This window comes from Haliaeetus albicilla, chromosome 14 (genome assembly GCF_947461875.1).
Source record: "Haliaeetus albicilla chromosome 14, bHalAlb1.1, whole genome shotgun sequence".
NCBI lineage: Eukaryota > Metazoa > Chordata > Aves > Accipitriformes > Accipitridae > Haliaeetus > Haliaeetus albicilla.
In genome coordinates, this window is record NC_091496.1 from 29781956 (window position 1) to 29798211 (window position 16256).

At 37.9% G+C, this 16256-nt stretch overlaps 1 protein-coding gene across 2 annotated transcripts in view; it reads right to left on the reverse strand.

Moving 5' to 3' along the window:
* Window positions 1-16256, reverse strand: part of ZNF277 (zinc finger protein 277) — a 56101-nt gene that overhangs the window by 2592 nt on the left and 37253 nt on the right. For both annotated transcript variants that reach the window (XM_069802127.1, XM_069802128.1), the window contains 5 exons: window positions 13427-13518; window positions 11955-12065; window positions 8725-8857; window positions 1430-1497; window positions 171-267 (listed from right to left, as the gene is read on the reverse strand). In XM_069802127.1, coding sequence (XP_069658228.1) covers window positions 171-267; window positions 1430-1497; window positions 8725-8857; window positions 11955-12065; window positions 13427-13518 — 501 coding nt within the window. The remainder of the gene's footprint in view (window positions 1-170; window positions 268-1429; window positions 1498-8724; window positions 8858-11954; window positions 12066-13426; window positions 13519-16256) is intronic.

Consider the following 16256-nt stretch of genomic DNA (forward strand, 5'->3'; position numbering starts at 1 on the left):
ACTCCTCTGCATATTTTAAAGAACAGATGCTGGAGATGCATGCAGTACTTCAGTTCTGCGCTAAAGAGGGCATTCTAATGCAGCAGCTGATTTGATCTTAACAAAGATGCTACAATCTTACTGTTCAATTCCAAAGTGATGAAAGAACTGATATTTAAAACAAGTCTTACCTGCATGTGAAGATACAATTTTTCTGTGGTGTCTGCTTGTTGTTCACAGAACAGGCAAACTGCACATGCAGGATGCTCTTCCCAGTCAGACCAGTCTCTTATTAAGAATCAAAAAGATTCAATTAATTGTGGGAAAAAAAAGAGACATTCTGTGAAAGCACTTTAGATTCTGCATTCACAGGACTAGAACTAAATCCAGAGAAACTGAATACTTTAAGGGGTAGAAGAGACAGCGTGGATTTATAGCTGGATACACTATTAGAATCTGGTTTACAGTCTAAAAAAATTACAAATTCAAGAATAACTGACCAGGTACTGTTGTGTAATTCCCGTGCAGACAGACAGTAAGTCCTACTTGAATTTGCCTGCACTAACAAACAGGATCTTCACTTCAGTTCCTATCCAGTTTGGCAAGTCATCAAATATTGCATTCAGTGTTTAGTTTTATAAGGTCTTTTAAAATTCTTTTATACCTTTCTAATCTTTTAATACACCAGCCAAAGACATAACCATCAGGCAGAGTTCACTCTAAGTATTATTTACTTATCAAATATTATTATTCTTGAAAGACATTCTAATTTATGCTACATCTAGACATGCAGACAGAGAATACTTTACCACCACATCTATTTAGAACTCCAATACTGCTGAGAGAGAGACATATTATTGCAACCAAGTATAATCAAGTAAAATTAAGCTCAAGTCACAGACAGAACCAGGAAAGTCAGGGGCCCTGATACCCACAAGTTACTTCCTGCTTATTCAATTCTCTACGGCCAAGGAAGCCACCTCTGCAGTGATCTGAGGGCCTGGACTGCAGAATAACACAGAGGAGAGGTGGATGTGGCCCACAATCAGCACTGTTGAGAATTTCCTTCAAGATCCTGTTACCAGACTTTTTCATATAATTTCTTTCTCATGCTGACATTTTTGATGCTTACTCTTGATTTTTAAATTGGAGCAAAACCCGTTCAACCATTTTTTTAGTACAAAAGTAAAAAAAACAACCATTTTGCCTGCATCATTACAAATCCAAAAGACTGCTGTTTGAGCTATATGCAAACGAAAAATAGGCTTGTGGTTCAAATATGAAATTTACAGCCCTTGCTGTGGAGAAATGACTTTGATGAGAACAATTTGGAGTTGATTTGATTGCCTTAAATGAATTTTAACTGTGTATGCACAGCATTTTCTCTGTAACTACTTTCAACAACAACAGTCTTGCAAGTCTTTATAGTGGGCACATAAGTAACTCTTACTCTTCTAGGTTATCTAGTAATTCCCGGTCATCCTCTGACTGCACTTCCTCCCAGGACTTTCCAAATTCCTGGGGAGAAAAAAAGAAAAGAAAGAGAAAAAAACATTTCCTGATTCACATCACATTTTATGTATCAACTGAATGAACATCTAGGAAGTCACAATCAACATCTTATTTTGGATCACTTTGGTATTTCTGTGAGTTAAAGGTAGTCATACAACACTGCTTTAGTAATAATTTTTAAAATAACAATTTGTTTTGTCTTTTAATGGGGTATTCCCCACTCTGAATCTGGGAAAAAGATGATTTGGCACAGAGCTCTCAAGAAGAGGATCCAAGCTCTCTGTAAAACTAGAGCATTGCAACACTACCAAGATGTTCCCAAGGTGGGTATGTTACCACTGTCTCAAGTTTGCCATCACACTTGCTCAATCCAATCTGCCTACCTTGCCCTTCATGCAGCATATGCTGCTTAAACAATGCAGCTATCACACCTGTGACTTTAGCTGGCATAGCTACACCAGTCAGTGCTCGCACCTTGTACAAGGTTATGTCAGTAAAAACACATGGTGTAAACATAGCTAGAGAGTACTCCAGAAAGACAGTATGAGCCAGGGCACAGATCTCTGAGCTAGACTCGAGTTTCTCTTCCATCCTCTTGTCAGATGTGAATGTAAGCACATCTGTTCATGGCGTTCTATTCTTCCTTTTACTTTTTGTGTTGTTTATTTATATCTTAAAGACCTTCAGCATAAAGTATATCAGAATACATTTGTGCAGCATTCAGCACAATGGCAAGCACTCTCAGCATGACTGTGATATAAATAACAGGCAATAAAAAGCTGAAGCACTTTACTGAAATACCAGCAGGGATCTTTAGCTAGTGTTTTTCTTTCCTCCGATTCTTCCTGCCTTTAAAAATAAACAAGAGCAAACTAACCAGTAAGAAAAATAGTATTTTTGAACTCGTACTTTTGATGGGTGTGAAGGATTCACACAGATCATAGTTGATGATCTTGTCTCCATTAAAAAAAGAGCAGGTAATAAAAAGATCATTCTTTCATTTATTTCATTCACATATTCCCTCTGATAAATATATTTAATAACATCCTTAGTAGCAAGTGTTATTATTGCCTTTATGGTTGTTTGAAAAAAGAAGGAAAAGATATCCATCATATAACAATTTAATGAGAATTTTCAAAGCTGTTAGTGTCTATCAGGTAAACGATAAACAAATGTCTCTAGACAGCTCTAAACATAATGTCATCATATATTATAGAATGAAAATTCCATAATTAATTCAGTGATGCTACATGGTAGTGTGTAAACTCTCTGAGTTACAGGGGAGACTCGTTAATGTCACCATTACTGTGAGATAACATGAAGCCATTAACACCTCTCACCACATGTTCTCCCAGCTGCACGCTAGTTTCCTATGGCTGTTAATGTTAACACCTTAATGAGAGGATAGTGGCTCACCACCACTGCAAAATGAAGACAAATGCTTACAATTTTTCCTCTTACCAGCTTGAACTATATGTGCACAAAAGACTATGTTCAAAACCGCAGCCAATAATAAGCTTCACCTTTTAATTGAAGGTGAAAGGGGAAAACCACGCACAAGCTTTGTTATTGCTGCTGTTTCTTTATGGTGTTTCAGTTAAGAAGGCAGAGAAGGATCTTGTAAGAGGTCTCTGTTTCCCTTATCTATTTATATTCAGAGGAGGAAAAAAAAAGGAAAAAGGAAAAAGGTAATCAGTTCTCGTGTCACTGGAAAATTGCACAGTGAATGGATAACTAGGGACACTGTGATGAAAGTGCCAAGATACTGAAGCTGAGCAATTGGGTGGGAAAGAGTTCTTAAAAAAATTCTTAAAGCTCTTCCAGTTTTTTAAATTTTTCTTTTTTAAAAAACACTTTTTCAGTTCTAGAGCTTCACGGGCATCTGGGACCACGGGTGCCTTTGTTAAGTATTCAACTTCCCTTGCTCTTTCATCCAAGATGCAAAAGCTCCCAGCAATCATCTCTAGAGATTCCCAAGAAATCCTTAACAAAACCAGAGGAAAAACTAGACTTGACATTGGTAATAGTTCAAACAGTAGAAAATGCATCATTAAAAAAACTGCAGGCCTTGCTATATATCCAAGGAAAACCAACTTTTATTTTAAATACTTGCTATGTACCTCACAGAGAGGATGATCCTATAGAAAAGAGAGGAGAGCATGCAAATATGTGTAATTTGATTATTTCCTCTTCGAAAATGAAGTCTAAATGCATAGAGGTGAATTGCCTCACCGACAATTTACCTTCTCAACTTGAGTGCAGTTTTAAAGGTTCTACAGGGAGAAGGTCTGTGTGCTTCACTGAGGCAATATACCCCAACTTGATAAGTGCTGAGATGGGAGAAACTAGAAACAGCAGCTGGTATCTCAAGTAGTTTTCCCAAAAGAGCAGTTACTGAACTACATGTGAATAGAGTTCTAGGCCCGTGGAGCTCAGAAGCTCCAAACAGATGCTGCCTTCCCCTGCAAATTTCCTCTTGCCCTTCTTCTCACCTGACTTACTGCGATCATCTGAATTGTTTTATATTGCTGCAGAACTCGAGATGCTTTATCACATAGAAGAGATGGTCTTACCCCAACATAAGTTAATAGACACTGGATGAATTTCAATATGAAGCGTTTCCCCATCTGGGGGATTTTATTAAGTCCTGAACTACCACCAACTGCTGAAGGGTTTCCCTTTACTATTTTAGAAAATATACACTGCGTAAGTCAAAACAAACTAAATAAAAATAGTAACCCCCATAACAAAATATTCTTCCCCCGGCCCCCAACAGATGATAACAATGATTTAGGGCTTGGCAATAAGGAGAAAACATTTTTTTATCCTTGAGGAAAAGTAAAGGCTTTATGAAACAAGTTTTCTAGTAAGTAATAAGTACCATTTTTCAGCTGTCTAGCTTAGTCATAAGCGCATTCACTATAGTAATGTTACATTACTACAGATACATGCCATTAGTCAATTTGAAAATAAACATCTGTGCTTCCTACAAAGGATACTCTATACTTAAAGTGCTGCTGATAACAATCGGGTGAACACAGAAGGGAAGGCCCTGTCAGTCTGGGTCTGCCTCATTTCCTTGGGCTGTGAGTAAGAGAGTTTTAATACTGCCTTCTGTTCTTTTATGGCCTCCAGCAGGCACCACAGCCTACAAAGTTCTTTCCTCTCCATTTTCACTTGGCTCTTTGTGCAAGGTGAGTCATGGGGCCACAGGCTAACACAGGCACAGAAGCAAGAAAATTAGGTTGGAAGTTTTTTTGGAGAAAAGTAAGGTACCCTACATATATATCTTGGATGCACTGTTGCTCAGTTCTTCACCCTTTACTATCAGGTGGTCTTTTTCAATTTATACTTCAAGCCTTTCCAAATAGGATTGGTATCGTCTTCCATACTTACACAATATTGACAAAAGACCTCCAAATCCACTGGGGAAGTGACCCCACTGCCTTTCAAGTCATTTGCATCATTTGCATAACTGCAAAACTCCCACTCTAAGTCAATGTAACTATCTAATAATAAACTTTCAATATTTTCTTATGAAAGGTATCTATCACGCTGTCGTGGTTTAACCCCAGCCAGCAACTAAGCACCACGCAGCTGCTCACTCACTCCCCCCCTATCCAGTGGGATGGGGGAGAAAATCGGGAAAAAGAAGTAAAACTCGTGGGTTGAGATAAGAACGGTTTAATAGAACAGAAAAGAAGAAACTAATAATGATAATGATAACACTAATAAAATGACAACAGCAATAATAAAAGGATTGGAATGTACAAATGATGTGCAGGGCAATTGCTCACCACCCGCCGACTGACACCCAGCCAGTCCCCGAGCTGCGATTCCCCGCCCCGTCAATGATATGGGGACAGACAAATCGAACCAGCTTGTAGGTCATGACACAAGTCATAGAAAGTCTCAGAATACCAAAATATTTACAAAGGAATTTACACTTATATTATTCACTGCTATGCCAAATTGGAAATTTAGGGGAAGGAATTACCAACACACAAACATAAAATGCAAGTTATGTTATGAAAACAGATCCTCACAACTGCACTAAAAACACAAGTGAAGCCAAAAGCAGAATGGAGGGAAAGGAAGAAGGCAGGCAAGCCTACTGCTCTAAATGAAATCAGTGGGAGCTCTGCCATCAGCTTAAAAACACAAGTAAGAACTGGCCAGAAGATCATGAGGCAATTCAGCAGACATTCTCAGGACATCTGAACAAAAAGCCCTTAAAACCTCTGAGTACAAAAGCCACAAAATAAAGGAAACTGCCAGTTCCAGCTTAACAGTACTATTTTACGCAGTGCTTGGTAAAGATATTATGTAATGGAAAATTATAAAAAAGGGGCAATAATGTCTGTAAGATGGTTGTAATAAAGAACTATCCATTTTAAATAGCTTAAGACCCAGCTGCTGATAGAAAAGCTTTATGGTGCACACCCTAAAAGTAAAGTGGATAAGACTGTGATAATATTGATGTTTATCATTAGAGACCTACTTGGTCTTACAGTCTCTTTATGATGAAAACAAACTTGATCAAACTGGCATACAAGATCATCTTAGTTACATTCTCAAAATTCAAACTTTTCTGTGAAAATATACAAAAACCAGATAAATTGTACACCTACATCTTTAGGTCAAGATGAATTCAGTAGTAAATTTTGAAACAGTACATCTGTTGTTTCAGATAAGATATGTAATCCATGTCTGTGTCTGTGAAATTGTATCATTCTCCTGGACATTTAGAGCAATGTGAAGCACGGATCTTTAAGACTCATTGAGAAGCCAGTAAAGCTTGATAGTACACATTAGAAAAAATATCCTTTAGTAAGTTGTGAGGTCCTGAGGGAGAGGAAGCAAAATCACTACATCAAGTCATTACAGAAAGCAGACCTTGCATAACATCTAGAATTCACTGAATATAGACTCAGCTTGAAAAAAAAGCATCCTATCACATTAATATAATCTACTGTAGACTACATATGTACAGTAGAGAATAACGTTTTTTCTCCTTACATGTAAAGGCCAATCTACTGAACCCCCAGCGAACAAATTAAAGTTCTTCCTTTTAATCTTTTTCTCCTTTGTGCAAAAATAAAGGGTTTATGAAAGGCTATTTTGAAAGCAAACACATTCTACTATGTAGGAACTATCCTAAAAATTTCATGTTAATGAAAAATTTAATCTCATAAAAATTAGTGTGCAAATACACATTTTATAGCAAACTATTTTATAAGTGCTTAAGACAGAGTTATTAGTCTGTTTTTAATCCTTTATTCCAAAAAAATCCTTTCTTTAAAAGAAGAAATGTCAGCAGGTCTGATGTGGCTACAGTTTGAAGGATCAGAAAGAACATAGTGAAAGACAACTGAAAACGTGTGGAAGAAAACATGGCTGTAGCAGAGCATATAGAGCCGGACAAAGAATTGTGATCATTCAAAGTATGCCCCAGAAGAAGCACTGACAGCACACTTGTAAAAACCTTAAACATGCAGACCCCCCCTGCCCAATTTCAAACAATTTGGTGGTTTGACATATCTTATTTGAATTATATTTACCATCCTCTGTCTGTAATAGCAAGGACCTGAACAATATATCTCTAAGTGATGCTAAGTGATCAACACCTGAATTGGTTCAAGCTGGCACAAGAAGTTATTCTGCAAAGTCCTGCGCAGAATACCAGCAATAACTAAAGAGGAACATGGCCCTGACTTAAGCACTGTCCTGTAATTGCCCATACTGTTTAATAGTTTGCATGTTCTGTGGCCACGCCAGCAGCGCTACCCAGACAATGCTTGGATGTAGTTCAGGAAGCAGATCATTCTCAGTAGACAGCGTGGACAAGGCCACCAGTTTTGGAGCAACTGGAGAGAGGGGGAAAAGAGGTTAGGCATACCAATATTAGTCTTGCTATTATATTTACTTTGGCATATTCTCCTTATTAAAATGACATGGCCACTGTGTCTGCACTGATGTTATGACCTCCCTGCATGTCGCAAATTTCTGAAGGAGTATCACATGGTTCCCTGTGCTTCTGGGCAGTCATCTAGCTCAATTTCCCAATCAAAGCTGGGACAGATTAAAATCTGAACAATGAATGCAAATCAGAGACAGAAGGTAATCTAAAGAGGATGCTGTGTTCTGAAAACATAAGATTACCTGCAGGACTAGCAGAGAGGAATGAAAATATTAAAATCACTTAAAACAAAGTTAAATTCAAGTCTGTTAACTTGGAAGGAAGAAGTGAATGCTCAGTTCTGTTGAGGAGCTAAGAAAATCTACGCTGCAGAACTTCACAACTTTTTCCCAACTATGCAGCAAGTATAGGTCAGTTTTTAAAGCAGTAATATTTGAATATCTAGAAAAGAAAATATAGGTCAAAGATCTTTGGTCTTTGGAAGGAAAGTATACAGGATCACAGAGGAAATTCACTCCATCTTGGGTAGAAGGGACTTGGCAGAGCATTAAACATACAACTTTTTGGTTTTAGTACTAGAGTAAAACCCATGGAAAGAAATTAAAGTGAAAGAGTAGGTAAGACAGTCAAGGATGCCTAATTATACCCTGGATATTAACATAAGTAGCAGGCACAAAGACTAGTTCAGGTGAAATATAGTTATTTCTGGGATAGAATGGAACAACTTTTGAAGTAGGTCCTATATTCCTGGGTTGAAGATAGCAAGTGAAAATCTGTTACATGCACATGCATACACACTCTTGAAGGTCTGAGATAAAAAATATTAATACCTAGCAACATACACCTACCTGGAGGCTAAAAAAGAACACTTACTTTTTCTTTCATCTATGTATCTTTCATTTTCCTCCTCTTTGCATTTAATTTATACTCTGAAGAGCACTTCCAGCTTAAGGTTTGTAGAAAACAAGCTCAAAGCCAATAGCATTTAAGTTAGACCGCCATTTACTTCATTACTCTATCTCATTTTCCCTTCTGGTTATTAAGCAGAGACTGAGCACTAATGACATGATGATTAGCGTCTCTTCAAGCTGCAGTCTTGCATCTCTCAAAATCAATTCTCAACAACAAATGTTTACTATTCCTTAGTTTAACAATTATCCAGAATATCATACCATAAATGAGCATCTTTCTTAAGAGTCCTTCACTCGATTTTTGACCTTTGTACTAATTGCTGGTTTGGAATTACTCACTTTTAACAAGATATTGTCTGTATCTCTTTAGTCAATTTACTAATTGTTCATAGAACCACTTACCAAGTAATTAATGATATAAAATTTGTCATATTCTTTGTTTTTGGCATTGATTCTGCGATGCTGCTTCTTTCTCATGTGATCTTTAAGTGTGTTTTTGTCTCTGAAGACTTTTTCACAGTATAAACACTGCAAACTAAGATAAAAAGGTAAATAGGTCAACATGTTAAAATGAAAATAGTACAAGCTAATATCCTTAAATAAGTTGGAGATATATACAGTAAGATTAATCCTAAGCATGTGAGAGAGCAAACTAAATGAAAAAGAAAGTTTATTTGGAAAAAAAGGTACAATGTAATCTTAGATCACAGTAGAATCAATCAAGCACAGAGATGACAAAAATGACACAAAATGAAAATATAGATAATAAAAAAGTTTACTGTTTGCCCCACATGCAAAGTGGGAGAAAAGTCTGATTACCCAAAATTGTCCTACCAGGGCTACTGATTGGTCAACATGTGAACTCTTAACTCAGCATGCACTTATACTGGCATCCAATCCACCAGTAACTGTTTCTTTGTAATTTAGAGTGAAAAAACCTGAACTCTGAATGTGCTACATATCTTTAAAAACAATTTAAATTAGCTAAACAGAAAGTTTGGTACTTCTAACTCAACAGGGAGGCTAAATGAAAGTTTGCCAGGGTGATCAATGGGTTTTGAAATCCTGAGAAATGAAATTTAGTAAATAAATTCATATATACACACATGTGTATATATAAAATAATTCATGTATATGTATGTACATACATGAATTATTATATATATACACACATTACTTGAGAACGTGAAAATATTCATTAACAAATGAGAATTCTACCACAGTATGTGTGCAGTCTTAAACTCTCTATTACGAGTACTATAAAATATTTGTTCTCTCCACTGTAGTATCAACTGACACCTGAAAGTTGAGACTATAAAGCATTAAGTCAAGTCTGTTGACTCAGACAGTGGCCTATGAGGACAGTAATCTGTATTTCAGCCTAAATGGGAGATTCTCCCTGAAATAGATGATGGTAATTTTTTTCTGGCAGAGACATAGCAGAGCCCTGATCTTACAAGAATATCTTTGTTTAATGGATGCAGGTCTTGAGCCTCTAGTTAGCCAAGATGCTAAAACATTTTTCTTATAAGTGATGGCTTACATATCCTACCAAGATGGAGACAGTTTCTTGGGCTGTTTGAAAAATTATCTCCACAGGGGGATGGGGAAAACCCCTAGAAAATAATTCCTCATGAAATAAAAATTTTCTATCTGTGGCATTATATTTTTGTACCGGAGATGCTGGCTAGCAGGAAAAACAATTTGATGGGAGGGATAAGCGACAGCACTTTAAGACACAAAACCCATGGATATTAAAAAAATGCAGTGGCTCTGAATTAAAATGGTCACCTACTTTATTTTTCCTTTACTCACAGATGAAAGCATGCTTGATTGTACAGTCAGAACGAATTTTAACAGTGTCTGGGTCAGGCCTTTCTGTGATTTCCCCAGGGTTTAAGATACAGATGTTAAAGAAGAAAATTATTTTCTTACTCAAGCATTTGCCCCCCCAAAGACCATTAATATTGTGCCTAGGAGGTCTGTACCTACACCCTGGAAACTCTCATACTCCTTCAGCAAAGGTGCATCCAGATTCCCCTCAGCTCTCGTGTGGAGCAGCAATTCAGGATTCTCAGTATCTTTTTGCCTTCTGTAACATTTAGGCTTACTGTTAAGGAAACTTTGAGTTCTCCTTGTGCTTGCAGCCTCAAAATCTAAATATTGCCTTGTTGGTGAATCATAGGTCCAATGGTAGAATATGTCTATGAATTTTAATATCTGCTTTGCTCCACCTCCTGACAGCAAAGTTTTTGCTCTACTTGTGAAAGGCATTCCCAGGAAGAATATGTAATGCTTTTCCTCAGCATACACAATGTAGTCATGCTATTTGCCTGAAACAAGTTTTTTTCCTTTTAGTAATATTTTCAGGTACTACTCTACTAGCATAGCTATTAAGTTTATTATTAGCAGTAGGGGGAGTGGCCTTTCACTGCTTTGGAAGCCATGTCAGCATGTGTATTACCTACAGAGGACTGGCTTTGAGAAACCTCCATCTAAACGAAAGCTTCAGGTCCTACTGATAAATAGTAAAGCTGCAATTTATCAGTGAGGACGGTAACTCAGTGCATTGGGCAACACCAATGATAACAGTGCTAAAGGCATTCTTAATACATCTTAATTTCTGGAAAAAGTTAACATGTATCTATTGTGACTGCACATTCTTTGTAAGGCCCAAGACTAAATTAGAGAGCACTGTTGCCTTTTCTGTCCTTTGAACCTCTTTTTTTTTTTCTTTTTTTTTTCCAAATGTACAAACCAATGAATCCTAAATTTACTTGTAAGGATATTTAAACTGATTTCCATATCCCAATTTTCACAAATCCCAGTGTTCTGTGGCTTTTCATAACTAAGCCTAAGATTTAGGCAAATTTCTCCTGCAGTCTTTGATTACAGATTGTATTAAATTCTAATAAACTTGTTAAAGATACAGTTTCACTCTTAAGGATGTACATTTTCTGCTAGAGCCCAATTTACATTTGCAGCATACTTCATATTGTCCCATTTAGGAAATCCATAAAGGGCACTTAAATTCTTGCAAAGGGAACTCAAAGTGAAGAGTTTCTTGCTCTTTGCTACCCAAGTTCTTCTCCCAAATTCCCTTTTTAACTTCTTCAGCCACCTCAGGTTTACGTGTTTCTGAGGCAGCACATACATTGGCTTTCCCCTTCCGCTCTGGGATGTACTCTGTAAGCAGTAGAGAAGGGAGACACCAAACACCCTACATTATCGATATGCAGAGAGGCAAACGAAGATTGGCATAAGAACGCTTCATTCAGCAATTAAAGAGATGTTTAGCAAAAAGATTGTTATGATGAGAAAGAAGAACATTAACAGTTATGAGAAAAAGGGACGTGCTGTTACTGATGCCAATGAAAATTGTGCACAATGCATAACAACTGAAATACTGTGTGTGACACCATTTTTCCAGGAAACATATACTATGAATTATTATGAATTAGCTTTCAATGAGTCAACAAAAAGCCTTCTAAGAGCACTCACAATAAACTTATACCCTCTCTTTGTTTCTTCTTAAGTAACCAGAAATGTTGAATTAATTTTAACTCAACTTATTTCCAAGGTTAAAAGATATATGACCTAAGTCCTTTAAAAAAAACCAAAAACCTACTTACTTGTCAAGCTTCTCCTGTAATACAGTCAAAAACTCACAGCAATTCACAATGTTATCTGGTAGCCCAATGTTAAAACCATGCTCTCTTGCCATATGATTCAGAAGGACAGATCTACAAAAGACATTCAAAAAGAACATTACATATGAGAATTATTCAATTAGTGACTTGAAATAAACCAATTGCTCTAAAAATGCATGAAAGTCAACATTAAATAAACCATAACAGTGTTGCTGCCACTGCTAGAAAAGTAGGAATGCAACTTTATTGAAATAAGTCTTCAATTTCAGCTCTGCTGTACATTCAGTAATATTTCAACTGCTTAATCCACATGCATGAAATATAACCCTTTAAACAAAAATTACAATATAGTTTATTTTGACCCTCAGTTAGCAAAGCTCATTTATTAACTTGAATAAGCAAATCTCATGTTTCAAATAACCGTCTTGAGAAACGTTCTAAAAAGCCATTTGTCAGTTTTCTCTATGCTGGTTAACAAAGCAGAAATTCTTAGGTGTGATATGCTTTTACATCAGTATTGCTTCACACACAGCACTAAAAACACAAATGGCACTCAAAAATACGCATGAACAAACATAAAGGATGTTCGAGTAAGTTATTTTTCTAATAGAGGTACACTCATTAATTCCTTAGGTGCTTCAACTTCTGCATTTGGGGACTAAAGAAACATCCAAGTGTTAAAACTGCTGAGCCTTTCTTTTACCACAGTCCAGGCATGATTTTCAAATCACGTATTCTGTGAGACCCAAGAGTAAGAGAGGATGAATTTCTTGGGGGCCGAATGATGTGAACTTCAATACACCAGGCAGTAAAGAGAATAGGACACTCACACAACTTTGGGACGTGACCCCAGGTTCTGCTACCCTTCCAAAGTACCAGAACTACCCATGCAAACAGACATTCAGGGATAAGACTCAACCTCTCCAGCTGAAACAGATGCACTGTGTAAAACCAAATTTTCATTGGAGCAAGCACTTGAATGCAACTCCTGCTTGCACTTGACTGATGCAAAGCACTCCATTCTCACTCTAATTTTCGTGCCCTTTTTTTCATTCAATCTTCAAATTCAGACTGGTTTGGTGAGGTTTAAGCAGGAAAATGTATAACTGCATAGAAATATTTTTTAACATCCATGCTGGCTTAAACAGTTCTCTTTGCCACTAAAATAACTGCTGAAAAACTGTCTCTTTAAAATGGTTCAGCTCCCAACTCCAGCTTACTGGAGTAAGTGTAGTATAAAAAGTTGCATTGGAATAATTAAAGAATTGAGAAGCCGGAAGGGGTCTATTTAAAATGGCACTGCAGTTGAAAGAAATACTTAAACTATACCTTAAAATGAATTCTATCTTCTAAGTCCTACCATTAGGCAGTAACTGGTTCAATGACATTAAAACCATAAATAAAGATGCTGAGCAGATATGAAAAAATAAAAGCAAACAAGTCAATAAACAAACCTGTTTCCTGTGAATTCTTGATCACAGAACATACACATACTATGAAAACTTATGTCGTATCTCTCTCGCTGTTGCTGTTCTAGAATTTCTCTCTATGAAAAGAAACAGATACAGTTATTCAGATAAAAAAACCCAATCATTCCATCACATAAGCTTATTATACCTCTTTATCCTTACTGGAAACAATGAACATACAAAATTAAAATGCGCTGCTGACACAAACCAGATGTTAGTAATTTTTGAGGGTGGGTTCTCACAAAAATTACAAGTTTTTTTAAAGGCAGTATGTGCTCCAGTCAAGTCCCACTAAAATTCTCCCAGTATTATACAAGGTGCAAGAAACAAATACAATCTACAGTGAGACTTTATGCAGCTATTTAAATGATTCTATATATAACATATCGGTTTATTGTTTCTACTTAGGTTCAGATTTACTTCTGGTATCAGAGAGCAAGTTTATGGGTAACTACATAACACCCAGTGGAATGATAAACTCAATTTTACATGGCTAATTGCAGGCAATCTAGAGGACTTTTTCATAATATGGAACAATGACAAGAGCCCTGGCAGTTTCTGCAAGGAGCTATGGTGTGTAATAAACTCAAGGAAAAGGAGAAGCTGATTGCCTTTGCCACTGGTCCTGTTTAATGTAGAGGAACAGGCTAGGCTAGACACTTTACAACACCTGACCACAATTTTCCTAACAACAACAACAAAATCATGCAGCAGGTGACTTTCTCTGGTGCTGTAACAGCAGCAGTGTAGTTATAGCGTGGAGTTACTATACACTGCAGATGGAAAGGCCATAATCATCTGGGACATGGCAGAATTGGTGTGTGGATTAAAACTTAGCATATTTTCAGCCTGGCAGTACACTATCCGGTACTTGTGTTTTAAGTACTGATAACTGGTAAAGGATTTATTTTCTGTGCAACATAGAGGTGCTACTGCCCGCTTTCTGACATTCGGGATCCTGACTGAATTTCCTAGGGGATTTTCTCAATCTCTTTATCTCCTCAGAGCCTGCAACAGTGGAGCTTTGTGTTTCTCACCTACCTCTTTAGTACCTTTTTTGTGTGGATTAAGGCCCAAACTTGCCCACAGTCTACATCTAAATTCACATTCAGCTATGCCTGTTGGGTAAGCTCCATAGAAGGCAGAAAAGAAAGAAAAGTAAAAGAAAAAAAAGAAAGAAAAAAACCAACCCCAAAAAGAAGTAAGAGGAAGGCTTGAGTTATTGTCTTTACAGGCCCAAACACGTCCTGCAGCATGGATGGGCTGGGGTAGGCCTACCACACCACATCCCGTTGCCCACTGAGAGATGGCAGGAGGCTGATATTGGGCAAATAAATGTCCTGTTTGTTTCTTTTGCACAAGAGCAGCACGCTGTATCCAGCGAGGGGCAGTGGGATGAAAAGGATGCCTGCTGGAGAGCGCAGGAACGTGACACACCTGAGTTACACCCGGCCTAGGGGCCAGGGGCTGCAGTGCCACTGTGCCTCAGCCCGTTTTAGGGCCCATATTCAACCACAGAATCTGGGAGCTGTAGCTGTTGCACATCAGCTCAGAGTCTGTTACCCTGAAAATGCAGATCCTGGGGGCTTTTTTGTTTGCTCTTGTACTGCGAGGTGTACATTTTCTGTTGCAGTCATGCTCAGCAGCGCCTACTCAAATTCCAGGCCACATCCACTCACGTCCTGCTGCGTTATGCGGAACGTCAACTAGCAGAAATATAAATTACTATTTTTCAGGGCTGACTCCCAAAAGAGATAAATGGAGCATAACACATCTTGTGATAGCCCTTCAGCAGAGACGCAGTTAAGTAAGGGTATCTGTCTGCTCCACGCGGGCAGCGAACATCCCACCGCACGTCGGTAAGAACCGCGGCTTCCTCTGGTACTCGTAGCTGTCACCTCTCTCCACTCAGCAGCACGCCTGACGCGGTTTGGCTAACCTTGAATTTGAAGGCGCCTGCGTGTAGTTTATATACTTTGTAAAACACGCTAGAGACAATCTAAAAGAAAATCAGAAGATACCACCTACAATTCAAACATTAGGATAGCAAGGTTTTAAACACCCCCACCCTCCTGTTAACGTTATTCCAACGTAGCCTCCTAATTGCACTCTACTAGGAGGGGGAAAAAAAATGTTATGCAATATTTGGCTGCCTAACTCCAGATTCCCATTTCATACAAATTGCTTACTGGGGCCCTGGTGTGCTGCTACTCCCACACAGACGGTGCTCCTGCGACTCTGCTCTCTCACCTTTCCCATTTACCCCTACACCAGCACGCTCAGCAGCTGGGAAGCTTTGACTAACCCAGCATCGTTGCTTTATCAATTTACTCAACAGCATTTAAAAAAATATTCTCCAAGGCAGACACTCCTTTTATCAAATGTTGTCATCAGGCATTGCTAGAGGGAACTTTCTGAGCCAGCAAGCAAATCTGGTACTTGCACAGGTGAGGAATTAAAAGCACTAGTTCAAGTCAAGTACAGCAAAAGCAAGGTCTGCTCTTCTTCCCTACAGACACTCCCAAACACCCTTCTACCTCTGCTCCATTGCTGGGACTCTGAAAGGAGAATAGCAATTATGCTAACTTGCATAAAATTTTTGAGATTTTTCTGAGTGGAGACTGCCAGCTGGTAATGAAAGTCAAGCTTAAGCTGAAGTTATGAGGCAGGAACTGAGTAATTTACTTTAATACCTGCAACAGTTTCCAACACTTTGGAATTGTTGGGGCTGTTAGTATCAACCATGAATTAATGCCAAGACAAAAAAACCCAAACCCATTTCAGCCATGAATACTTTCCAAAACTTTTTTAGGAT